At 37.2% G+C, this 27743-nt stretch overlaps 1 protein-coding gene across 1 annotated transcript in view; it reads left to right on the forward strand.

Annotated features, from left to right (window-relative positions):
• The window catches only part of SLC2A9 (solute carrier family 2 member 9), an 86067-nt gene that overhangs the window by 3926 nt on the left and 54398 nt on the right, over positions 1 to 27743 (forward strand). The window contains exons 2-5 of the mRNA XM_042871686.1: positions 327 to 425; positions 9441 to 9601; positions 15951 to 16075; positions 17163 to 17308. Coding sequence (XP_042727620.1) covers positions 327 to 425; positions 9441 to 9601; positions 15951 to 16075; positions 17163 to 17308 — 531 coding nt within the window. The remainder of the gene's footprint in view (positions 1 to 326; positions 426 to 9440; positions 9602 to 15950; positions 16076 to 17162; positions 17309 to 27743) is intronic.

Raw genomic sequence — 27743 nt, forward strand, 5'->3', positions numbered from 1 at the left:
TTTTTTATTTTTTATTTTTTATTTTTTATTTTTTATTTTTTATTTTTGTGTGTGCTGGGGGCCGATGGGGAGATTGAAGCAAGAATTTGTGAGGTTGAAAGAAGTTTAAATGTTTACTTATGCCTTGGTAAATGTTAACTGAGATGCTGTCACTTCAAATTTACTGTTTCTTGGTCTGCAGAAATAGGAAGTGCTGCAGGCCATTACTCTGCATGAAGGAGATCTGCCTGCAGGAGCTACGCAAGACAGTACAAGCAGTGTTAAAGACTGCAGCTTTTCTATTTAGAGTATACTAACAATGCCTACATCTTTTCCTTGTTTTTCAGAGTTGGTCTGGAAGCCTAATTTTAGCATCTTTAACTGGTGCTTTTGGGTCATCTTTTCTTTATGGTTACAATCTCTCTGTGGTGAACGCGCCTGCAGTGGTAAGTTACTGACACAACTGGAATTAAGTATCAGTAGAGGGCAGCCTTTTCTATCTAATGTGCTCTCTCCAGCATCCTGCTCTTACCATCCTGCTGATAAGGTGGAAGAGGTTAAATCTTCTATGTTAACCTTTCTGTACTTGAATGGCTGTTTCTGGTGTTTGTGGGGTTTTCAACTAAATTCAGTATTGGTCAGGAAAACAAATGCTGCTGTCGAGATGAGGAGTTGTGCAGGGTTTCTTTTACAAAAAACTTCCCAAAATACAGAATAATGCTAAATCTTGCGCAGTTTTGAGTGATAAAGCATTTTTAAGAGCCTGTCTTTCTGACTAGAGAATATTTGGTAGCTGCAGGCGCATATTCAGCAACTTTCGTTCATTCAGTTCTGGAGGCTGACACATTTCATTCCCACAGTTGCGCTGCTATAAATGTCTCTTGCTGCCTCTTAAATCATGGGCCACTTCTGCATTTCTTTGGTTCTGATTTTGAAACTGCTGTGTTGACAGTTTGCTGCAATGTATGGATTATGTCTGATGAGAAGAGTATTGTAGAATCAGTGTACAATTTTTGAGGGATTTCATTAAAATATCAGCTATCACGTGGAAATCTGAATGACTTGTTTTCATACTGATGGCCTACAGAGGCACTTAATTCAATCAAGCAGCACATTAAGCAATTCAGTAGAGCTGCAAGAAACACTTTTTTTTTTTTTTTTTTTTTAAATAGGTAACTAGTAAATTTTTTCAGTGAGTTGTTGATACTCTGTTTTTAAAAAGTTCCTTTCCAAAGTTCAGCTCCTCCTTTTATGGAAATCTGTTATTAGAATGTGTGGCTAAGCTTCACCTGAGCAGCTCAGTCACATGAAGGATGGATACAATACTCATGCAAGTAATGGAAGAAGAAATTTTGAAATTTACATTTTGCATTCATATTGTATTTAATAAAGCAACGATGTGAAGGATTAGAAATTGACTCACCCAGTAGGAAGCTTTCGTTGTTCACTTGACAGCTTCTGGGAATTTTCCTGAAGCTCCTGGTACCATTTGTACCAATAACACCGGTTTAGACAGATTGGATGTTTATTCTAGTATGGCATGTCTGTGCATCACCTCACCCTGCAATCTTCAGGAGATAAGTACGACTTAGACAGAATCAGCAGGAAGCTGAAATTCTGGGAACAATGGTATTGATTGTAGCGGTGATAGGCATCTTTCCTGCACTGAGTCAGAGCTGTCAGAGGTGAAGCATGAATAGTCTGACTTCTAAACTTTTAAGTGCGATATGAAAAATGGACCATCTGGTAATCAAAGCTCTCCTGCTGCTTTCTGCATGGGTAAAAGAAAGAAAGAGTGATCAGAAATGTTATTTGCCAGTGCCCAGATTGTTAGATTTGAGCCATGTTATTGATTATAGTGGTGATCAGAGAAGAATGAAGTTGGGGAGACTGGAATTGCAACTATATCATGAAGAACGTTAAATTTCAAGTGTCACGGATAGTAGTACTTCCAGCATTGTCTGTTTTTGCTTGAAATCTTTATTTGTGGCTATTGGACAGAAAGTTTGGCACAGTGTTGGTGGTTCTGGTCATGCTGTTGACAGGTGTGCATGAAGTCTGCCCTTTTCCAGAGTGGTGTTGCAGTATTTGAGAATTTAGTATCTTCCTTATTTGTGTTACGCTATACAGTAGGTAGGGCCTAAGAATAGTCCTGTTCATACTCCAGTGGAAAAGAGTATGTAGTTGTGTTGTTCAAGAGCAGAATACTACTAGTGTGGCCCCTGGTCCTCTCTGTAACTCCCAGGTCAAGCTGTGTCATCCATTTGTCTGAGACAGGCCACTTTCCTGTCCCTATCCTGCACTGGCCAGGCTGAAGAGAAGAGTCTGGGAGCTGCTCATAGCCAAGGTGAGGAGGAATGAGCCGTACCAACACTGTGATTCCTGCAGCACAAGAATCAGAACCTTTGCTCCATATGTATTCTCCTGCGTGGCTGTGTGTCACCAAATGAAGTGAAGTTGAGAATGATGTGAGGTGACTGAGGGGAATGGCTTTTGCCTGTAAATAAATAGCGCTCTTACAAGAGGTCATAGTGGGAGTGCATTAACTCCTAAAAGTTGTAAGTTGAGTTTAATTTATAAACTTGGTAAATCAAGCAATGTGATTTGGTTGTGTGCAGCTTACACCAACATTGTGGTGGGCATCTCTGTGTAGGATGCTAAGTATCTTTTGCTCCTATTTACTTCAGTACAATTCCTGTTGACCAACTTTAGAGAAATTGCTGTATAATCCTTTCAGGGGTATTTAGAAAGTGCTTGATAATGACTGTTGACAAAAGTATGAGATGTTTCCAGGAGACAGGATTTGAACACTGAATTGTACAGGGGAAGTTCATTTAAGGCTGAAACCATCAACTCTGTGTGCAAACAATTGTGTATGTCTTCTTTCTGTGCTGAAAGTTGTGCCAGCTCATCAAACCACAAGGAAATGCCCCTGCAGTTCTCAGCTGGGAGCTTTACAACAAGCCATTTCATAAGGTTCAGTACTTGATCTGACTTACTGCAATGGGGAAACAAACTGCGTCAGATCTGCCCAGTGCAGATTTGTCTGTACTGACTACTCAGTCCCCCACCTTCCTGTGGGAAGGAGCAATAACCCATTGCAGGTGTGCTTTCCCCCTGCCAAGCACTTCCTGTCTTCTTCCTGCTGGAAGCTGTGTTTCTGCATTCTTTTTAGAGCTGGCACTGGGGTAGCTGCAGAAATGTATAGCTCACTGTCAGCCAGTTGGGTAACTGTGAGTGGCCCTCAAAACTGTGGGCCAGTGCATTTTTCTTCTCAAAAGACCACCTCTTATCTCCCCTTGATGTAAGTTATTTAAAGTTAGACAAGAAAAATCACCTTATATGTGTGCGTGTATATATGTGCTTATATATGCTTTAACTCTGTTCTGGTGTGGCCTTACCTTCAGTACTGTGTGCAGGTTTTGGCATTATGATATAAAAAGGACATAAAATTATTAGATAGAATCCAAAGGAGGGCTACCATGATGGGAAAAGTTCTAGAGGTCAAGACATGCAAGGAGAGGTTGAAGTCCCTCAGTTTGTTCAGAGCAGAGCAGCTGCAGAGGGAATGGCATGGAGCTGTGTCAAGGGAGAGGCAGCTGGGGGTTAGGGAAAGGGTCTGCACCAGAGGGTGGTTGGGCACTGGCAAAGGGTATGCATAATGGATTTGTTGAATCAGATTTGTTTTTTGCTTTTGGTTTTCATTTCCATGTGCAATACCTCCAAACCTGTATGTGTTAATACTTTCCCATTTAGTGTCAGTGGAAATCTAGGCAAAAAAAAAGAAAGAACAAAAAACAAAAAAAAAATTGATGGCATGTTTGTCTCTTATTCTTAAATGCTGTAGTTCGTACCTTTATTTTCTTGAATATTTACACTTGCCTAATGTCTCATTATGAGTAAGAATACAGTGCTGAGAAAATTAGTCATGACAAGGGGAAAAAATTTACATACTATTTTTAGTTATTAGAATTAGCAAGAAATGCTAATAGTGTTCTAAAAATGCTTTCTCTTAGTATTCATCACTATCAAAAATGAATCTCAAACTAGGTATCAAAATCTAAATATAATCTGAGTATTGATATTAGAGATAAGATTTATTACTTGATTTAGTGATGAATTTATTTGGATATTCACAATGAAATATAGTTCGCTGCAAAGTTAACCAAGTGCAATTGGACATTTTTCATCTAATAATTTGTTTCTGTTTGTATGGGAACTATAAAATACAGTGGAAATAATGAGGTATGATTGTCTTTCTTTTAAAAGTCAGGGCACAATAATCTAGCCAGAAATTTAATAGAATGAAGACACTGTGAACACTGTATGTTCTACCTCCACTTCTCTAATGTACTTGGCATGTGCAGAGATTGTGTTTCAAGCTAAATAAAGCCCTCAGGTTGAATAGCTCATGCATAGCAGGCTCATGCATACCTAAGGTTGAAAGTTCCTAGCCTAAACAGGGAGAGCTTGGTGGAAGTCTTATCCTTCTGAGTGCTACCCCAAGATACTTTAGAGGCTGTGTCATGCCTGATGAAATCTGAGAGGGGCCTGACGAGACTTTGAGATACTGTAGAGCTTGTGAGGGATCGTATCACACAGGTGTGCAGAACTGTTCTGCAGGAGTGATCATGTGGTACCTCAGGCTTTCTGGAATACCATAACCCCCAGTGGCATCAGATCTTTTCTTGGTTTCTAAATGAGAGAGGAATAAACGTGAAGTTTGATGAAAAAGAAATCAAATACACAACGTCTTTGCAGGTAATACAAAGACTGTGTAAGAAATGTCCTAATGGGGATATGAAGCCTTCACATTTTAGAAAGATGAGAAAATTAGGCATAACTGAACATTAGAGTAAGAGTAGTTGTTAAAGTCATCTTGCAGAAAATTACAATTGTGCTCATATAGGGAAAGCAGAAAAATTATATGAACTCTGGCATCCTGATGGCTTAAACTGTGAGCTGGTCATGGGGTTTGAGTATTTTCAGGAGGGAGAAAAGAATTCCAGAGAGCTGAGGATATAAGGCTGATAGATCAAGCAGAAAAATGATGCTCCAGAAATACAAGGACAGAGCAAGAAAACTGAATTTATGTTTCGGAATGGAAAAGTCTCTGAAGGTTCCATGCCAGAAGGTTTTTTATAGGGATGTATTGGATACATTTTAAAATCAGTAGAAATGTGGAATAAAATTAGTCATAATTTTCTATCTCACTGACAAAATGCCATGCATAAGACTGAAAAAAATACCCCAAAATACTGGCTACATATCACTTCTTACAAATAGCATAAATAATAGAGAAATTGAATGAACTAATGTGACTTGAAGGAAAAAGTAATTTTGAGGGACAGACTTGGAAGATAAAGGTTAAGAATTAGATATTTGCGCTTGACAAACTAGCAGAAACTGTAATACAAAAGTGAGAATTTGGGAAAGATCAGACATGGCTTTTGTGAAGGGCAACGATCCCTTAAGGGTCTGGAGTTTTCCACAGAATCAAGAGGCTCTTGGACTTTCAAAAAATATTCTGGAAGGATACTTATGCAAGTCTTTTAGGAGGAACTAAGCTGTCATGGGGGAGTAAGTGTACGCTTTGGGATAGATGAGTTGTTAAAATATAAGAAGACAGGAGAAGTCAGGTTTCAGGTTTTTGTTTCTTTAAGAGAACTTAGTTGTCTGGAAGACAGATTTATTTCTGCATCTTAGGTATCTGATTCCATGTTTGATACTTCTTTCATTACTGAAAATAAAATGCTTGTTTAGCTGCCTGAACTTCATTCAAAAAACATCTTATGTAAATGTGAAGGTAAGAAGCTATTATTTATTTATAGAAGCAATTTGTCATTCTTAACTTAAACAGTGTCAAAAAAGCTAGCTCTTTTTTTTATGTTACTGTGGCTTTTTTTTCCCCTGTAGTATCAAACCAACATCTAAAAGTTCTTATCTTCCTCCTCCAGCAATTATTTATCTTGGCTGTGAATTTCTGGGAAGAAAAATGTTAACTTTTGTTGCTTGGCTTAACATGTCCTTTATTTTGTATGGCTGACTGGTTCTGTGTTATCATAAATAAGTCATAAAAGTGGAGCAGGCTCCCTTCTTCCGTCAGTCCATGAATACCAGTTCATATTGAAAAGATCCAACCAGTGATCAGAGTCGTGATCTGGTGCCATTAAAAGAAGGTGAAGGGTCTTAATAATCAGAGACTCTTTGCTGAGAGGCACTGAGGTGCCCAACTGCCTCCCGGATAATCTCTAGAAAGGTTTGCTGCCTGCTGGGGGCTTGCATTCAGGACATCAAGAACAGAATATCTGGCATGATAAAGCCAGACAACCACTATCACCTCCTAGTCTTTCAAATTGAGTTGCATGAGGCTGCAACCAGGAAATTAAAAAATATCACAGAATCACAGAGTTTGGAAGGGACCTCAAGAGATCACTGAGTCCAACCCCCTGCTAAAGAAGGTACCCTAAAATAGGTCACGCAGGTAGGCATCCAGCCAGGTCTTGAATTCTTCCATAGAAGACTTCATAATCTCTCTGCACAACTTGTTCCAGTGCTCTGTCTCCCTTACCATAAAAAAGTCCTTCCAATGTCAGTAAGGAACTTTCTATGCTGAAGTTTTAGGCCATTACTTCACGTCCTATCACTACACACCACTAAGAAGAGCCTGGCCTCAACCGTTTGCCTTCCACCTCTCTTTAGATATTTATAAACATTTTTCAGATCTCCTCTCAGACTTCTTTTCCCCAAGTTGAACAGACCCAGGTTACTCAGCTTTTTCGAAAGACTCCATGTCCCTAGTGAAGATGTTGGAGGGAACGCAGGTAGTGTTCTTCACAGTTCTCCCACTTGGGGACTGGGATCTGGGGAGAAGGAGGAGAATAGATCAGTTGAATGAATGGCTGCATGGGTGGTGTCACATCAAAGGCTGTGTGTTCTGAAAGCCCAGCTGAAGGGCCTCTATACCAACACATGCAGCATGGGGAATAAGCAGGATGAGTTGGAAACCATGGTGCACTTGGAAAACTTACGATCTTATTGCTATCATGATGAGCCTATGTAAACTTAATGAGGTTCAACCAAACAGAGTGCAAGGTTTTGCACTTGGTTCAAGGTAATCCCAGATATGCTTTCAGACAGCTAAAAGAACTCTATGAGCATAGTCCTGCTGAGAAGAACTTAGGGATCCTGGGATGAGAAACTTAACATGAGCCAGAAGTGTGCACTTGTAGCCTGGAAGGCCAATGGTATTTTGGGCTGCATCAGGAAGGAGGTGAGCAGTGAGGGTGGTGATATTCCTCCTCTATTCTGCCCTCGTGTGGCCCTATCTGGAGTACTGTGTCCAGGTCTGGGGCCTACAACACAGGAAAGATGTGGAGCTTTTGGAGAAGATCCAGAGGAGGGCAACAAACATGATCAGAGGGCTGGAGCACCTCTCCTTCCAGTACCAAAAAGGAGATTATAAGCGGGAGGGAAATCAACTTTTTACATGGATAGATAGTGATAGGACAAGGGGGAATAGTTTTAAAGTGAAGGAAGGAAGAGTAAGATTAGATGTCAGGGGGAAGTTTTTCACTGAGAGAGTAGTGAGGTGCTGGAGTGGGTTGCCTAGAGAGTTTGTGGATGTGCCATCCATGGAGGTGTTCAAGGCCAGGTTGGATGGGACCTGGGCAACTTGATTTACTACTTGGTACAGCAGTTGGCAACTCTGCCTGTGGCAGCGGGGTTGGAACTTGACCCTTGTGGTACCTTCCAACACAAGCTGTTCTATGATTCTATGACCTGTTTTTTTTCACAGAATCATAGAATCACAGAATCGCAGAGTTTGGAAGGGACCTCAACAGATCGAGTCCAACTCCCCTGCCAAAGCAGGTAGCCCCCCTTCCCAAAGCAGGTTTCAATTCAGTCTATTTTTTTCCTAAAATTATGCTAAAGAAATTGCTATGAAGGCACTCATTTTTACAATACTACATCTTCATAGAAAAGACAAGTGAAATAGCATTTCATTTTGTGCAAATCTGAGCTTGCGTTTTAGGTCTGAAATACAAAGCATCAATGATAAGTACTGTTTCATAGTAAGCACAGTGCAGGCTTTGACCAATGGGATTCCTATTTATATATCTTCTAAAGTATATTATATCTTAATTTTTTTCCCCATTAAGTTTCATAATTAAATGTAAAAAAAAAATGGGCTACCAATGTAGTAGAAATTCCAGGAGAAGATAAATTTCTTCATAATCAGGAAGACAGGTTTTGGACATGCCATTTGGGAAGTGGGACTGAGGTGGGCGTGTTGAACCCAGTGTTTGAGTACCCACAAACAGGCTGATGCCCTTTAGAGCTGTTGCTTACAGATGTCCTGATCTTCTTCTATTTCTTCTATATCTTTTAACAAATATTCAACAATTCAACAAATTTTGAAATCTTCCATGAAATGTTGTGTTCTCTGTGGTAGCTTATCAGCTAGAGTGTTTTCTGTGTATGTGCGTTCACGCAGGCTTCTGGAAGAAGCACAAGGGTGGTGAGGCAAATAAGAGGAAATGGGGAAAGCACAGAAAGAAGCTACCACAGTTGTGATATGTGTGTGCAGATGCATGGACAGTCTTCATTTAATTCCTCCCACTCCATACCCAATCTGTCAACATTCAGCTTTTGGTGCTGTACCATGGAAAACAAGCTGAACTTGTTTCTTGATGTCAGTCATGTTGTCCTCTGGCAGGTATCAGTTGTGATTCCCACCCTCTTTACTCCTGCATTTCTGCCTGCTTACCAGTCTCTTCAAGACATTTTCACCTCTGTCCCCTCCCTTCCTCAATCCCTTCTTTCCTTCCTTATTTTTTCACCCACGGTTATTGTCATGATAGATCCATGAGAAAGCAATGAAACTACTTGCTCTTAGCACAAGATTGTTTCATGATCAGTGACTCAACAAGAGATTCCACTATTCAAACATTTATGGTTGTTCTTTATTTTTGTTTATTTATTATTATTTTCAAGAAGTCATGGCAGATGATAGACAGTACAGTTTTGTTTAGCTTGTCCAGAAACTGTTATTCTAGGATGCGATACCCCAATTGCTTGAGGTTAAGGGTATATATGTGAGCTATCAGCAGATCTCAGTGATGTGCAGAAATGTGCCAAGTGTTCTGTTGTTAACTTTGTACTGGCAACTTAAATCATAACATGCCTTCTTTAGAGAAGTTTTTCTTTTATGTCTCTCCTCTTTTCCTCTTGTCTGTTAATGTTTTCTTTCCACAATGCCCTTAAAAGCATGTATACTTTGATGGTTCAGTTAGTCTGTAGCACAGTTGCACCTATAGGTGGGTACCCATTTTTTGGAGGAGGAAGATAGGAATGCAAAAGTGGTTTCTGCAAGCAAGCTGCTGTTTGTTCATCCAATTGCTGTGAGCTGCGTACTTAAAGACGGATTTTCGTACGTACAATGCTGTATTTTCTTTCAGTATATCAAGAAGTTCTACAATGAAACTTGGGAACGAAGATACGGCTTCTCAGTGGATGAAAGCACCCTGACTCTTCTCTGGTCTGTAACTGTTTCCATTTTTGCCATCGGTGGCCTTGTGGGTGCTATTATTGTTACCCCAATTGTGAAGTTCTTTGGACGGTAAGTGCATTGGAGAACTACTGACTTCTAAAGCAGTTCCTAACCCAGCTTATCTAGAGATCTTGTATTTTATTTTTTAAAACCCTGTTCATCTCTACCAGAATGTGAAGTTACAAAATCTCATTTCTAAGAGTTGTGGATTTCAAAGAATAAAATTAATACCTTTTCATCTGACCATACTCTGCTACATTTGAGTTAATAGAAAAGTTTGCCCAGAATTGATATCTTGTTGAGGTGTCAAAAATGTTGAATAAACAAGTGTGCAAAAGGAAAAAAAAACATAAAATAGGAAATATTTTAGAAAAGTTTGACAGATTTTTGTCCCACAAGTCTCCTGGGTATCTTAAAGTTACACAAATAAAACATGTTTCATTTATGTCTCAACAACTTTCGTTATTACACAATAGAAAAACTTTGCTCCTTTTTTTTCATCTCCTTGTGTGAACTTAAAATATGGTTTGAAGACACAGACTACTGTGAAGTTTTTATTTCTTCTTCCACTTTCTTGGTGACACATTCACCATTCTGTTCAACAAATTATTTGATCAAATCTTGACCATAGAAAATATTAATATTTTACAAATGTTCATGCTAGTGTACTTTGCATCTTTGCAGTAGGTAATAGCTAGATATTTCTCTTACATACCATCTTCTAAAGAGTTCTAAAATTGATTAGTAATTTCTCTATATTTGGAAGGAGTTGGATAAAAAAAAAACTATAACATGCATCTTAGCTACTAATTTGGCTTTTCCTTAATTACAAAATTTCAATTAATTAATTCTCAAGAAATTACAAATTATAAATGATTAAAAATCATTTTATAATCTCTGCTTGATTGAATTACCAAAGAAATTCATCCAAGAGGGTCAAATATAAGTCTTCATCTTCACTGTTCTTACTTGTATTCCACATTTTCACTATTTCTACCACATACTTTGCATGGTACTCTGATCCTATATCATCTCTCTAAACTCCCCTGCTCTCAAATCGTCTGCTTAGATTTTTTTTCTTGGTTGCCTCTACATTTTTTTCCAACTCTTCTACGTTCTTTTTCTTCTTTTTACTCCAAACAATGCCATTTCACATTTTTCCATTTTGTGCTTACAAGAAGTCACTATACTCTACTTTGTAAATCTATTATATGCTTGTCATTAACATATTTTGTCCTGTCAATTCAACATTTGATTTTGTGTTCTTTTTTTCATAGTCGCTTTTTTTTTTTCTGATTGTTTGCAATTCCTATTGCCTATCCATCAATTTGCCTTTTAACACATTTATTGAATACATGAATGTCTCCTTGTGTCAGACTGTTTAATTTTTTGGAATTGCCACTGAATCATCTCTGCTTTAGTGAATTATATAAGAAATGAATTCAAAGAAGTCTCCTTTTTTAGTGTAGAGTAGAACAGGTTTGTGTGAAGTTTTGTTGAGGTGGTGGCTGATGCCAATCATAAGCATACCTCTTTGATGAGAGCACATTGTATTTCCAGGGTAGAGTTCTAAATCTTTGGAAGCTCTATCCCTGTTTATGATGTTTATCCCTGTTTAGTCATGAAAACAGTGCTCTTGTCGATACAAGTAATAGTACTTGATTGGAGATTGGAAGGAACTGTATCTCTCAAAGAGATTGGATTGGCTGCTCATCAAAATGTACTTCTTGAGTTTGCTGTTCACATTGCAGTGTATTTGTCTGGTTTAGGAAGCCAGACTGACGTATCAGTACAGTAATTGAAGAGCACACTGTGAAGTGTTGACACAACAATAAAATACTTACGTTGTTAAATGGTTCAAGTGAAGGTTGAAGAATTTTGTGTATGATGAAAGTGTGCTCTATTTATACTGACATCGAATAATGTACTAAGGGGATAAAAAGCATTAGTCAGAAATAATGTGAAACTTTTAAAAGAGAACTCTTGCCTCGTGTAGCTGTAAGATTAATAACATAATTTTCAGAATACTGGATTTCTAAGCACTGTTATATTTCAAGAGATTTTCAGCGCGAGGTTTTCAAAGGGCCTTCATTCACATAAGGAGAAGTCCTATGTTCAAACAAAGCAATTAAAGTAATTTATCTAGATTATCTTGGTAACTAGAATAGTGATCAGTATTCATTCTGTTACTGGCATCGACTGTTATTTAAACACACAGAGTTCTTCCTATATTTTTTATACAATGTATCACATCCCCTAAGATGAGCTTCTAGAATTTTGTTGCTAATGAGCTTTGAGACAGTGATACTTTTTTGAGGACACTTTAATTCAATAATTTTTATAGTTGTGAGTTTCATGCAAAAAGGTTATTAATTCAAATCCCTAATTTAAAAAAAAAACACAATGTGATTAATTTTTGCAGCAGTGGAGGTCATGTCGTTGGTTGGATTTTGTTCTGGCTTCTGGATTTCTCCATTATCATGAGGGAAATGACAACTTTGAAATCACAAGAGAGATGAAATTTTGGAAAAAAACCCAAATTCTGATGCAGAGATTCTCAAGTCTTTTCAATATATATATATATATATAAATAATCTGGTGAACACATGGCTCATCTTTTATTAATATTTCCAACTAGGTATAAAATTGGAAATTCCATTTCTACAGCAGAACAGATATCCAATCTTAAGAGAGAACCAAATTTTAGTACAAGGTTGTAAAACATATTGTTTCTCTTAGAATATAGCTGCTGCTGGAAAAAATGCTCTGTGCTCAGACAACCGAACATTTTTTGGTAGCTTCTTCCTTTTGTAATGCTCTAGACTGGAAAAAGCTCTGAATTATTTGAACAAAAAGGGGAACAAAGACATTTACATTTAAATGAACGTTTGTCTACTATTTGTAGTGCAATATGTGACACAGAGACAGTTTATCATGAATGTGATAAATGTATTTAAAAACCCCAATTATTATTTATTTAGTTATTTTTTGTCTCATTTGGGTCTTTTTAACAAACAATGACTGTCTGCATTCCTGTACGTCAGGATAATGCAGTACATGGCTCACACCAGCCCAGGTTCCCTTTCCTAGATCTGACACTGCTTTGCAAGTTAGCTTTAGATTGAGTTCAGTTTGCTCCCTATTTGCCTGCTTACCTCATTACAAAAATAGGGATACTAAAATCTTCAGCAAGACTGAAATGAAGTGTGCTATGTGAGAGCTTGGTGGGCAATTTACACTTCACTAAGTTTCATGTATTGTTTGAGAATTGCTTCATCAGTTTGTTGCTTTGGATGCAAAATGTATGAGTAGGTTGACCAATGAATCAATATGTGTCTTTTCTCATCATGAGTTAGCATGTTAGTATATGAAGTTTGTGCACTTGCACTATGTAAGTGTTGTGAGCGTCTGTCTGACCAGATTGGCTGGAGTTTCCCAAGTGGAAGTGTCTGGTACAGTGTTCTATGAAGTATGGTATCATTATATTGCTTATGTTAGAGTTATATAACCAGTATAAACAAGGGATTTGATGTATTCCCTTTTTTTGTGCCTTGTTTCTAGGGTAATACAGTTTTGCCTTATGTGATCGGGAGAGCGTGGCTAATTTATGATCATAGCAATTCTGAATATAACATGACCTGATTGAAACTAAATCAGGACAGTATGTGAAATCTGGAGAGTTTTGCTGTGTTCTTTTTCCTAGGAGATATGATGAGTGGTTACCACTGTTGGTGGCTGTGGTGGGCTGGCCCCAAGTGGCAGCCAAGGGCCCCTGAGTTGCTCATCACAACCCAACTTGCAAACAGGGGAACAGAAGTGAGAATACACACAGGTTATATACAGGAAGGGAAATGACTTTCAAGTTACTAACATGGGCAAGCCAGACTTAACTTGAGGAGTTTAACTTAATCTGTTGATTAAAATAAATAATTAATTACTGATCAAGTAGTAGGGAAAGAAGGAAGGCAAAAATTGAAAAACCTTTCCTCCTACTGTCCCAGACTGGATGTCACTCCAGAATCCACTCCTCACCTTTGACATCACCACGGGTCACTTCAATGATCAGGGAGTCAGGGTCTATGCAGAGAAGCTTAATTTTGCCCATCCTTGCTTTTTTTCTATGCTCCAGAATGCTGCTCAAAATAAGTGGTCATTGGCTAACTGCTTAGAGAAGGATGCATGTTTTGTAAGCTCTTTTATTTGTTTTTATTTTATTTTTTGTTGAAAAAATAACAATAATAAGTTCAGATAAATGTATAGCACTTGTTTGACTTGACTCATTTCCATTTTTGACAGTATTTATTATCATACAAATTATATTACCCTCTAAGTTTATGTCCGTTTAAACATAACAACAAAACCAGCACTCTTGACATCTGCATTATATAAACACAAATTTAAAATTAACTGTTTTTATTTCATTGTTTGATTTCAAACAATCTTATTCAAGCAACATTCCAACAGTCTTAAAAGAAAAAAATTATGGGAAATTTGGAAAAGTAATTTAAATATAAGTATTCAAAATACTTCCTCTTAAAAATGTATTAATCTATTGTAACCAATTGGGTGATTGGTTCAATGGTGGAGATGATTCTGTTTGTTGCCTATGTGTTGAATTCAAGATGGATGTGAACCTCTGTGTTACTTTTTTTCTTTTTTTTTTTAATCACATTTGAAAAGAAAGGGAAGATAGCTTTTCTGATAATTTCTGTTATTTTACATAGAAATCACATTACGTAGAGGCTGCAAATCCCTTGAAGATACTTAAAAATGTAATACCACTTCAGTTCTTCAGTGAAAATGGCATATTGTCAGCCTACATAATTTACTGTCAAAATCAATGGATTTCTCATAATTAACATAATCACTGATGTTTTTCTCCACATTAATTTTGTTGCCAAATCAGTTGTTTCCTTCATAGACTGTTGTGGATGGGACTGTAGGTTTCAGTATTGAACCATAATTCAAGACAAAAACAAAACTGCTCTTAATTAAGTGACTGCAAAACCTGGTAAAGACAGAGCCCTGTTGCTTTACTGCATAGAATCATGTAATTGTTTGACTTGGAAGAGATCTTTAAAGGTCACCTAGTCCAACTCCTCTGCAATGAACAGGGACACCTACAGCTTGATCAGGTTGCTCAGCACTCTGTCCAGTCTGACCTTGAAGGTCTCCAGAGATAAGGTTCCCACCACCTCTCTGGGCAACTTGTGCCAGTAACTCACCACCTTCCCTCGTATCCAGTCTAAATCTCCTCTCTTTTAGTTTGAAACCATGCCCCGTCACAACAGACTCAGCTAAAGAATCTGTCCCCTTCTTTCTTATTGCCCCCCTCCAGATACTGAAAGGCCAGTATACCACACCTATGATTCTGCTTGGGAATTTTAATCTCTGAGATGGGGTAGATTTTCTACTTCATCTCTCAACTGAAGATAGTTACAGCAGAGCTACTGACCTTGTATCTTTAACCACACTTCTTCCATAAGTTCTGAAAGAGACCCTGCATGTCAGTGCTCAGATCTGACTGTCTGAAATGTTGAAATGCTACGTGTTTTCTTTAATAAAGTGTTTTGTTCTGCAGAAGTTAAGAGACTCATGAGTCACTGCTGTATGAATGAGTCCTCAAATTTGAGCAGAAGATTCAGTAAAATGAAAACTCCACGAAATACATCCATTGGCAGAGTGTAAATGAGAAAGGATTTTCTGGAATTTTTAAAATATATTTTCATGTATTTCTTTTTGTTTTCTTTTTTTTTTTCATTTAATAAAGCAAATATTTTTTCATAAAGAACAGCTTTGAATTTTTTTTTTTTTCAGTTTGGCTATTATACTGTGAAATAATTCAAAATCTGGGGAAAAAAAAGATTTAAACAAATAATTCGGTTAACTTCTAGACTTTGGGAAGAGATTGATATTTTTTCACCACTGTTGAGCCCAAGTGTCTTTTTCTAGCACTACGAGTAGTGATTTTCCTTTGTGTGTATTTTTAATTTCATTGGTTTAAATCTGAAAGTTCTCAAAATGGCAAAACTCATATGTAAAATAAAAATTAACTTGCTGTAATTGGAAGTATATTCACTGGTTCCTACACACATAGAAATCCAGGACACATTTATTTCTGCTCATATGCAGAGTTCCAAGCATGGCACTTGGGTTCTTAGTGCGTGTACCTTTGAAGCACAGCTCTGTTGTTGACAATGATATTGTTTATTTTAAAGCTATGGTATAGATTTGGAACTATATACATTTACATATAATATTGCGCTTTGGAACTCCACACAGTGTGTACAAAGCACCATTTATTAGGCCCTTTTTGGATTCACTTATAGCTATTTAAGTATAATAGCCTCATGTGCTTGGAATGTGACAAGATCTGTCTGTAATGGTGCTGATACCTACATAAAATATCTTCTCTTAGGAAATGTACGCTGTTGCTTAACAACGTCTTTGCAGTGACAGCTGCAATACTGATGTCACTCTCTCAGCTGGCAGGATCATTTGAAATGCTCATACTGGGCCGCATTATAATGGGAGTTGATGCAGGTAAGCTTTTATCAACTGTACTAACTGTACCTATCAACTGTACTAACTGTAACTATCAACTTTACTAACTGTAATGCCTGTACTGCATATAACCTTTCTCACCTCCATCAGTTAGATATTTCTTTGCATTGAAGAGGCATCTTGGGGACTAGACTCACTGGGACAAAACATTAGAGCAAGGGTTGAAGTACCTGGCATTCTGTGAAGACACTGTAATTGCCCCTAGCTGCTGGTGTCCATCTGGAGTGTTTTTCCCAATTTCCTTCCTCAACTCCCACAGCATATGCAATAAAAGTCCTTTTGCTGTGAGGATGTAGCCTATTTATTAAAGCTTCTTGCTCCTGTGTGTTTGGAAGCTGTTGGATCTGATTCTAGTAGCAGAAGGAGTAAGAAGAAGGTTTAGATATTGTCATTGACTCAGTGATTCTAAGATGGTTTCACCCTATCTGTATAACCACATGAACCTAAGCAATGGAAAGTGTTTTTCTTTTGTATCGCTAAACCTCAGTTCTAGCAAACTTTGGCTATGCTATCCATAAGCACAAACTACAGTTGTTTAAATGTGGATGTGTGTTTCACTTAAATGTGCAAATTATGGGTAATATTGATGCTAGCTGTTGACCTTCGTCTCATATTTCCAGCAGATGATTGAATGTTTGGAGCATTTTCAGTATGAGACAGTATGCATAACCAGGGTCATGCATTTGTTTTCTCCTGGTTTTGAGAAGCATGCTCATCCTTGTTTCATGCCTGCTATTAAAATTTCTTTGCAGCAGTAACCATGCATTAAGAGGAACATCTGGTGACACTTTTTATGGTAAAAACACTTCATTTGACACTGTCTGCTCTCTGGGCCTGATGTTTTTTCTTCCTTACCTGCACCAGCGTAAACTGGAATTTCCTTCTTGCTCCTCAGAAATCTTTGCTACTTCTCTTCAAATATTGGCCTGTAGAGATAATCATTTCCACGACTGCTAAATGGTGCAAGAGTAGTTACACTCCTTTCAGTAGATGTTCATTTTGTACTTAGTATACTGAAAAGGTGGTATGACAATTTATGCTTTTTTTTCTCCCCCTTCATTTGTAGGCATTTCCTTGAGTGCCCTTCCCATGTATTTGAGTGAAATATCTCCTAAGGAAATCCGTGGTTCATTGGGTCAGGTTACAGCAATTTTCATCTGTGTCGGTGTTTTCATGGGGCAAGTCTTGGGACTGCCAGAGATATTTGGGACAGTAAGTATTCAGCAGACTTCTTATCTCCACATATTCTTTGAAAATGCAAAATATTCTGTGAGAGAATGCAAGTGTACGTAAAGAGTGATATTTTGATATTTTGACAGAGTTCCTTTTAAAAGCAGAAAACAGCTCAGTTGCTTTTTTGTTCAGAAGCACTTTGGAAAGTGGTTTCTTATACGTCTTAAAAGACATAGTGTGTGTGTAACTGAGTTTGGTAAATATGGCAAATGGCAAAAGATTTAAACAGCTTCTATGTACATATGCATGTTTTCCCACCCCATGCTCTTACTTGATATACATTTATTCATGCTTATTTCTGGATTCTCTCAATATCCTGGAAATGTTTGGGAGCTTTTCCATATTTTATTTACAATTCTTCAAAGTAATAACTGAAACTAGTTGATTAGAAGTTGTACAAAAACCTGAGTCTTGCCCAGTGATTACAGCACTTCTTTAATGCACTCATACTTAGGAAATGAAGGAGAAGAATTAACATATACTTATATGTAAAGAGGATATCTGTTCTGATACAGAAGGGTAACCTTGCTCGCATAGGCTGAAATTAACTTAGTGGCCACTGGATGTCATCATTACTCTGAAAACAAAGTCAAGATTTATTCAGGGTGGCACTGGGAATACTTTTGGGCCAGAGAAGAGTTTTCAAGACAAGGTGGAGGAAATGTCTGCAGCAATCAACTTACAATGGAACCTGAAAAAAGAATCCCTTCTGACAGCCTGCAAAAGTAGTAAATAGTTGAAAAGTGAGAAGAGTTTTTCCTTCCATCTCCACTCAAATTCATCTGCTTTGTAAACGCACCATAGCATCCTCCCTGATTTTTTTTTTTTTTTTTTTTTTGTCTGATCAGTTCTCCAATTCTGTCTTCTTATCCTTGGACTCATTTCTCCTGTTGAGCACACCTGAAGGGAATGTTTTGATTCAGCTTACCTTTTCAGTACAGATTATTTTCTTCTCTGCTCCTTTAAGGCAATAGATCTTAGGTAAGAACTTTAGCTGGCTTTCATTTCCTTGCCTGTCTTCTACAATGTTCTTCTTGCTTTGAAAGCCAGAGTTTTACAAAAGAGTATTAAAAATGTCAAGATGCTGATTCAGCTGCTTATTGTCAGTTCTTAAGTGGTAAATTTTATTTAAAAACGAATCAAACAAACAAACCATGAATACACTTCTAAAGTTAAGTTGTGTGAAAATTCGTACTTCCTTGCTAGATTGTTGGGATATTTTGAATAGAATTTACCTATTCCTTGTTTTCATATCACTCTTGCTTTTTTTGTTTAGGCTATCCTCTTCTCTCTCTCTCTTTATCTCTTCCAAATTAAGAAGATTGCAATTCTGCTTCTGCAAACTGGTTCGGTATACTAGTAGTTAGTATTACATCGTTGAAGTTAACAATTAGTTTCTGTAAGAGGAAATACGCTTTATCTGTAAAATCATTCCTTTTCAGGATTAGTAACATCGATCTGTGAAAGGAGCTAAGTTTTGGCCTGTTTGAATTAGCATTGTTCCAATGAAATTATGGCAGTTAGCTTGATTTATCTAGTTGGGTTTGTGGGTGTATTTTCCTTTTAATAGATTAATAAAATTTAGCACTGGAGGTAGGGAACCTTGAGCTGTTTGAAATCATTTCCCGGTGCAGTCTTACCCTACTTTGAAGGCTCTATCTAATTTTCTGCTGGTTTCAGCCAAGCCAGGATTTTGTTCCATAGCTTTTTGTTTCCCTTGATATCAGTAAGATAGGAACAAGCATTTGCCAGACACTTCTGTTGAAGGTGGAAGGAATCAAATATGGTATCCTTTTCAGGATTCTTCAGCTCTTGCAATACTTTCCTCCTTCTCTCCATGGCAATTGCTCTCAAACTTCTGTCACTGTATTTAATTACATTTAAAGGTACAATCAAGACTTACTGGCTGCTTTCTAGATACCAGCTTCTTGCTGATTAATATTGTGGCTTCTCTTCAGTAATGATGTGAGAGCTTATGGAATTGTTTCCAGATCACTATATTTTTCTCTCCTCTTTCTCTTGTTGGAGAAATCTCTTATACATTTGAAGTGAAGACAGTATTTTAGATCCACAGCCACTGTATTTCAGAGAGAGCTACATGTTCACAGTGTCTTAATGATTTCAGTTGTCAGTGTAGAACAAAGTCCTCCTTTCCTCAGAATTCTGAAATGATTTTCATTACAACTTAGGCCAAGGCTGTAATGTGACATTCTGTGGTATAATTCTATGCTTCTGAAATTTGTACATTTTTTAAAGCAACTAGAGAAGGAAGCTCCAATCTGTTGGAGCTTGTCATCAGTGATAACTTTAAGTACAACTGCTGACATTAGTATCCAGAAAAACACCTTGGTTAAGTCTGTCTAGCAATGGCCTAATTTTTAATCTTGTTTTAAAACTTCACATAAACTTTTGGTGTTTTTATGGTTGTGGTATTGATGTTATTAATTATAGTATCTAAGCTGTGACACTTTTGATGAAAGGATGGATAAAGGCTGATCTGGACATCTTGTTGGAAGAGGCTGTCTGGAACAGGAATTGATGTGAGAAGGGCTGCAAAAATGGCCAACTTTCCCTCTTACAAGAGAAGGTGATAAGAACATCACATGCCTGTCTGAGGAAATAAAGGAAGAGGAACTGACTGCACCTTGTTAATTTAGAAGGAAGAGCTGGAGAGGTTTGCTTAATCTCAGGGATAACACTGCTAACAAGAAGTGTTCTCTGTGAGAAACTGCTTGCTGAAATTCGCCAGAGTGATGTTTGGAACAGACTCCTGGCTGAAGTAGCTTGAGCAGAAAATTTAACTTTTAAATTGGAGCTTAATGCATTTATCTGGATTATATGTGATTGTTGCCTTCAGTAGTTCTATAGAAGTCTTTCTACAGAAAAGGATTTACACAGGCTTTGGGGCATAGCCTTACCAGGTTTTATTAACAACCTAATTGGTAACTTCCTCACTTACTGAATGAAACTGTTCAATTAAATGTGGAAAAGTGATGAAAATAGATCTGAAGCTCTGAGTATTACTTGAAGCAATTCAGAAAGTGCTTACTGGTCATTGTGTCAAGTAGGTTAAGCAACCCATAGTGATTTTTAACAAACTTTTGTTTATAAAACTAGTACAGGTGATGCAGGAGGCATGTCCACAGGTCCAGTCTTGGTGCTGGGGTAAATGGCCTTGTTACTGCAGTCCATGAATGCAACTCTGATCTCTGTTTTTGGTCTGATCTCTGTTTCCAAGATCATGACGAAAATGTCTGAAGCACTGGAGTTAAAAAGTGAGGAAGTGCTGCCCTGTGCCACGCAGTCCAATTTCCTACTTTCTACACAATTCATATCATGATTTCTCCTTCAGAAAGATTATCAAGATTTGTATTAATTTCTTTTTTCCTATCACAGCAGCTTTCCTAAGTGTTCTACTGGAAGTGCTAATGGTTGAGAATCTTCTCATTTCCTTCTTTTTTCATAACCAATTCTGTCAGTTTATTTTCATTGCTCTTTTGGTCAAATATTATTAATCCTTCATATCTTTGTTTTTTTCCTCACCTGTAGAAATGGTCTCCCCTCATCACTACTAATCTTTATGTTCTTAAAATATCCCAAATATCCCAAGTGGGAAGAAACCCACAAGCATCACTGAGTCCAACACCTGGCTCCACGCAGGACCCATTCACCAAAATTGCAGCAATGCTTCTCATTCAAGGCTTTGATTCCGATATATTATAGCCTATGTTAAACCACAACAATGGAATCTCTGTAGAGACTTGGGAAATTGTACTGTGGTAAAGCTGTCTGGTGATCAGAATACAGAGTGCAGCTACAACCATAAAACACAAGAAAAAGCACCAACTTATTTGATGACTATTTAGGACACTTAGACGGAATTACTCATCATTCTCATGATTGAGTATGGTCCTCTAATTAATTAAAGGAGCTATATTCTTCTTGGTCTGGGTTCTTTCATTGGCTTAAACAAGAAAATAGAACTTTTTAGAGCACAGATCACATATTATTCTCCTTTAATTGTAAAACAGCTAAAGAAGGTTTTTTAAAATTTCACTCAAGTTCACACATGACTGATTTCCAGACTGCACGGACATAGAACTATACTAAGTCCTTGAGACTCTATCTGGATGTTTGGCCCCATTCAATTCTTTAGCAACACTTCACAACAGTTGTGTCTGTCTTCTGAAGAGGCCACGTCTGGGCAGTACAAACAAGTACACTGAGATCCTCCTTGGAGAAATTTCATAATCAATTGTTATAGGGAAGGAAAGCTGATATTTGGAGTTCTTGTTGAGCCATGTGACTGCCTGATCCATGAAGCATGGATATCAGGAAAGGTTCTTCACCTGAGGGTGGTCAGGCACAGGAACTGGTTCCCCAGGGCAATGGTTGTGGTACCAAGCTGCCAGAGTTCCAGAAGCATCTGGACAACATTCTAAGAGAGAGGGTCTCATTTTGGGTGGTCCTGTGTGGAGCCAGGAGTTGGACTCGATGAGCTTTGTTCATCCCTTCCACCTTGGGATACTCTGTGATTCCACTGTGAGGATAATATACTCGTTTTCATTTGCCAGCATCTCATTTTAGCCTTCTGTATTCTAGAGCTGTTAATTCATCAGGAAGCCATGGCAACTGCAGATGACAACCTGATGTTGGCCCACAGGAACGGAATCATGTTATCTGCCATAACATGAGAGCTGAATTTCTCCTACTGGCTACAAGATTATTTAATCTAGGACATTTTTGCTTATATAGCGTGTGCAGCTTTCTGCATATTGAAGGAGAAAACAGGCTTGTCATTTGTTAAAACACTGCCCTTCAGGTGCTCCCTCTTTCTTTCTGTGATTCTGAAATTAAATCAGCCAGAGAATTTTTTTGACAGATTGTTCCCTACAGATCCCTTGCCAGTGCATTGTCAGCCTCAGTTCTAAAAGTTCAAATGTGCACTTATGATCTTGAGGGAATATTCTCTGGCCTAATTCTGGCATATTCCACATATTTTCAGGTATTTCTGTAGCTATGTTTCTCCTGCATGTAAGTCTGTGTTTCACTCCAAAGCTTTCCCATAGTGTGTTAACATCTTTCAAATGCTGTAGATGTAGATTCGGTGTCATTTCCATTTTTGTATAGCTATAAGAAAGCTATATAAAATTATATGCATGAAATCAGGATAGGTAAAACTGGAATTGTTGCTGCAATTTCCCCTGTGGCTGCCTGGGTCCGGCTGCTTCTCAGACCAGAACAGATGTCTGCTGTAGGTAGGCCAGTGGAAAAGTAGGTTTTGTTTAATTTACAAACTCCTTTTTATACATTTCAAGTCTTTATAGATCATACTTGTCTAGATAGATTACACTGTTTCATAGCGGGTAGCATGTCATACTAAGCACATTGCTTTGCTCATCTCCTAAGGCCTATTAGGGCAGCACCTTCTGAGGAATTTCTATTGCTCCTGTAGGTGTTTCCAGGGGGGAAATAGTTAAGCAAACAGGAAAATTCCTGATGTGTCCATTTCTTGAATGAAGCTAGTTTTAGTCATCCAAGAGAATACAAGGTGCTGGAGAGAGCAGCAGTGAACAAAGGTAGGAAGTGTCTTGCTGAGGAGAAAAAGCTGTGTGAAGATAATGGCTCTTATTGGCAATTCCATATTGGGTAAGCAGAGTAAAACAGTTTGCCTTCTGAATAGACTTGAGTGGCACACTGTCTTCTTCCAGATTTTTCTTTGCCTCCACTAGATACATTCAGAATTTTCTAAATTTTACTGAATTTTATCTATACTGCAGCTGTACTATGTGTCTGGTAAGGAAAGATTACTATAATGAGTTCCTTTCAAATCAGTTCTTCATACAACTTGGAAAGGTGATTTTTTTCAAATCAGCTCTAAGAACTTTTGTAGGTCCCTGGTCAAACTGTAATGAATTACAAGACCCCTTGAAAATCACATATTTGAAGTGATGGACAGCTGTGTACTTAGGAAAGTTTGTTTAGGAATCTTCCATGCTGTTTTACCAAGTTCTTTCAAGAGTACTCCTTCGTTTGCACTAATAAAGTGATGCAGTCGATAGTCTTACAGGCTGCGTTGCTGAAGGCTGCTCTTTGCCTTTACCTGTTGAAATTCCTTTAAATATTCTTATTTCCTTGTTAGACTCTGGATTCAGGTTCAAGGATTCCTTAAAAACAGTCTGTATGTCACAAACGAGAAACAAATGCAATTCAGAATTGCTCTGATGCCCACAGTTTGTAGATGGACACCAATGAAAAAATTTTGAGAGTCTTTTCAGATAGATCTTACACATTATAACACAAAGTATGAGTCAATCAGTCTTCCTCATACTGTTCTGAGTTCTTTTATTCTATACCTCTATATACATTCTATACCTCCGAGACAAAAAATATGGTTAAAGATATTTATCTTTCAAGGTTGGATTGATAATCTACACATTATTAAAATGTATTATTAAAATGTAGAATAAAGAACTCTTGTAGCAAAGAGAGAGAGAGGAGAACTTATGTCAGTGAACTCTTGCAATTCTGTGATGCATCATGGAAATGAAAGTAGCTTACGCCTCATGGATGCATGCTTTTTGTAGAATAAGAAATCATGGCTTTGTTGCTTCCATTGCAGCAGAAAAGGGTCATATACTAATGTTTTCCAGGGTCCTTCTCTAATTCCCAGCATGTTCCATCTGTGATTTCAAATATCTAACTGTGTAAAATGGAAAAGTATAACACTTTCATTACATCTAGTGATTTGCCAGAGGTAAAGTGGAGTAAAATCTTATTGGATGCTAATAGTGGTATACTCCAGTGGAAAAGTACCTTAGGCATCCCCATGGGGCTAGCAGATGCACAAAACCCAGGAGATCTCCATCCCTCTGGGGCTGCAGCAGGATGCTTCAAGGCAACTAGAAATTACAGTAGATGTGATTCTTTTTGCATATGTGTGATTATATTTTGCCAAAATAAAGTTACAGAAGTTCCTGTGAGGTGGCTGTTATGCTTTTAAAACTATGATTTTAAAATAAATTTTAAAATTATTTGTCTGAGATAATAGAACTTATAGAAATTATATATTTCCGCACTCCATTTTTTGTTCCTATTATGCGTCTTGTGTTAGGAGACTTAACTGACAATTTTTTTTGCCAAAACGAGTAGCTATTTATAGGGCAACACAGCCCATCTTCCCTCTTCTACTATATGACAGACAACAATTCAATTATCTCATTGTTATATGTATGTGTATCATTTTAGCCTTTCCTGTGGTGAAAATGTCTTATAACTTTATCAATAAATATTTTCTAATTAACAAATATTAAACATAACCAGTAATTAAACAGGCCATTGAACTGCATACAGTCCAATAGTGCAACAGTCAGCAGGGCTTATTGACGTTTTCCGTATCCTAGTTTGTTTTCCATCTCTTAACTTGTTCCATTTTCTACATTTTAGCCAATAATTCTCTGACATAATAACATTTGCTTTACTGTATTCTAGTATAGTTTTATCTTGTTTAATTGACAAACTGTAGGCATGATTTACACACACACACATATATATATTTACCACCACATAATTCTGCAGATTTGCTCTTTATTATATCAGCCTTTGAGTATGTGGTTCTCAAACTTGCTCCTCTACTTAGCTGTCTTTTGTAAATAGATCAAAGCTGAGTTTTTCCTGTCTCAGCCTAAGCAAATATTCACAATGTGACAGTTCAAAATTGAAATCGTACCATCCTGACATGTTATTTGTACCAGTTCTAAGCAGGTGATGAGTCAAGTCCTCTGTAATTAAAATATTTAATGCTCTTCTAAGTTTTTTTGTGAAATAAAATGTGATGGGGTTGTTTTCTTTCCTTTCAGTAATGCTCCTATTCTTCTCCTTAGTGACAATTGAAGCAAAGCACTGAAGTAGCTTCCAAGTCATGCTTAAAATGTCTTGTGTCTTCATTTAATTATTCCTTCTGAGCATTGTCTCAGAACAGGTTCCGTTCTACTTAAAACATCAGGGTACCTTTCCTTTCCCTTCTTTCTTTATTTCCTTTTATAATGTCTAATTCAGCTTGATTTTCTGCAGTTCATATTTATGCTTTCATCCCAACAAATGTAGTTCTTCTAAACTCCGTTTAGTCTCAATATTTCTTTTCTGTATAGAGATGAAGAATATGAATGTAGATAATGTAAATTAACAGAAAAACAATTAGAACCAAAATTCTGTAGAAGAATTGAACAGGCTCCATCTGAAACCTTTTGAAATGGATGGAAATGTTTCCACTGATTTTAGTTGCTTACCAGTGTGTTTTTTTTCTATAATATGGTTAAAAATAAAATAAACTTCTTAACTTTTCCTATCAAAATGAAATGTTTACCCCATATCTAAAGGGCAAAACAGCAGTGTCATCACAGTCATATGAGTTCAATTAAATTACAAAATTCAGGGATGATCAAGCTTCCTTTCAGAATGTGAAAGTATATTTGATTGTTTTATCTAAAATTCTTTTTTGAAGTTAGCATAATAAAAAGTAAATCAAAAATCCTTCATAGAGGAAATAAAGGAAGCTCAGTGTTTTATGAGGAGAAAATTCTATTATACTGTCAGAGTGTGTTATTTACTGTGGAGTGTAGGTTCAGAAGTTCAATCTTTTTCCTACTTATTTCAAAATAGCACTTTCAGAAGAGTTACCTGAGAGCAAAGTGAAGTAGAAAACCATACGGTCTGGAAGAATTTAAAAAGGTAGAAATATTATTCCAAGCAAGTCCCAGTAGGGTGGCAGAATAGTCATCGTAATAATACACACCTTAAAAAGTGGCCTTGGTATTGTGGAAAGAAAACCTACAGGAAATAAGATGTGACAACAAAGAGCTAATTTTTATTTATTATTATTATTATTATTATTATTAATTATTATTATTATTGAGGTATTGAAAAAAGTTCTTAAGCCTTATAAACCTACATAGTATGTAGTAAGAGTATTTATATTATAGGAAACGATAGAGATTGAACAGGATTTATTTTTATAACTGTGTAAAATAAATGTCTGTTTACAGGCAGATTTAGAATACAACTTTAAAAAACATTGCATGTTTTCTTAAGTTTCTTAACATCAGGAGCCCATTTTGCATATGTGATTTATTAACAATTCTTAAAGTTTTAATTTAATTTTCTCATCTTTAAAATAAGACTGATAATCATTCGGTCTTGATGCTTGTATACTGGGTAGAGTTCTATACTCTACTGAATCTAAAATAATAAATAAATTCAGAATGAAGGAACAGGATCTTGAAGTCCTCATGGTAACAAAGGCTTTGAGAAGGACTGGTAAGATCAATGCTTGAATTCTTTGAAAAATTCCTTTCTCCAGTTTTTTTTACTCTCATCAGAGATTTAAACAAAAATAACCTGTCACTGAAAGGACAACAGAAATCAGCAATTAGGAAACACCCCTCTCATTCTGCCTGCAGTTGTTAAACTACCCCATATCCCAGCTCAGGTTTTCATGGTGTGCTGCGTGTTCTGTTTGAGAAGATGTACTGGTGAAGTGGGAAAACATAAGATAAAAACTGTCAACAGAAATTAGCTGGAGGACTTCTGAATTTTGATTTGACTGTGGAAAATTATATTGAAATAAAATGTAGCCAGATCTGTTTAGGGAAAATTTGAGGTCTGAATGGATAGATTCATTTTGAGAGGGAGAGTGGATCCAAACTCCCTGTGCCTTTCAGAGTTCAATCAGAGAGGATGTGGTGCAATCTGCTTTTGATCTAGCCAAGCTTTTGAAAATGTGCTAGACATTATGCCTGAGCAGTAGGTGCACTGAAGTCTCAGCAGGCTTTTCAATTAAGGACCAATTCTCAGATTAGAAAGAATTGAGTTAAATAGATGAATGTTGAACTTTAAGGGGAAAACTACTAAAGAAAAATGCATCTTGGTATTAGATAACTGGAAGAAAAGGTATCATAAGAACATGGACTGATAGCAGGCCACTTTGCTGCAGAAAGTTATACTTCAGGCAACTTTCTTCTCCAGCCACTCTCTGTTTTCTTGATGAATGTGTGATATTGGTGCAAATGAGGATGACTTGTAGAATATATATTTGAGTATATTTAAATATTTTTTGTGTGTATGGTTGTTAATGCCAAAGGAAAGGAAAAACGTGTGAAGTAATGCTGTTTTCTAGTTCCCCTGCCTCTCTTTCCATGCTCAGTCAGTTGATGACCTAAATTTTGTCTTCCTCATCCCTTGAGGAAGGAGATCTAAGACAAAAGTGTTCAGACTTCCTACTGAGCTCAGGAAGAAGATGTTACCCGGTTCATTGGCACAGTATGTCAAATGATGAACTTACAGCACTTTCCATCAAAGCTATTTTTGTTCCTGGTTTCACTATGAGAAAATACTACTGACTATTGTATTTGCTTCT

This window comes from Lagopus leucura, unplaced genomic scaffold (assembly GCF_019238085.1).
Source record: "Lagopus leucura isolate 7727_CA_CO unplaced genomic scaffold, USGS_WTPT01 Super-Scaffold_100004, whole genome shotgun sequence".
Taxonomy (NCBI): Eukaryota; Metazoa; Chordata; class Aves; order Galliformes; family Phasianidae; genus Lagopus; species Lagopus leucura.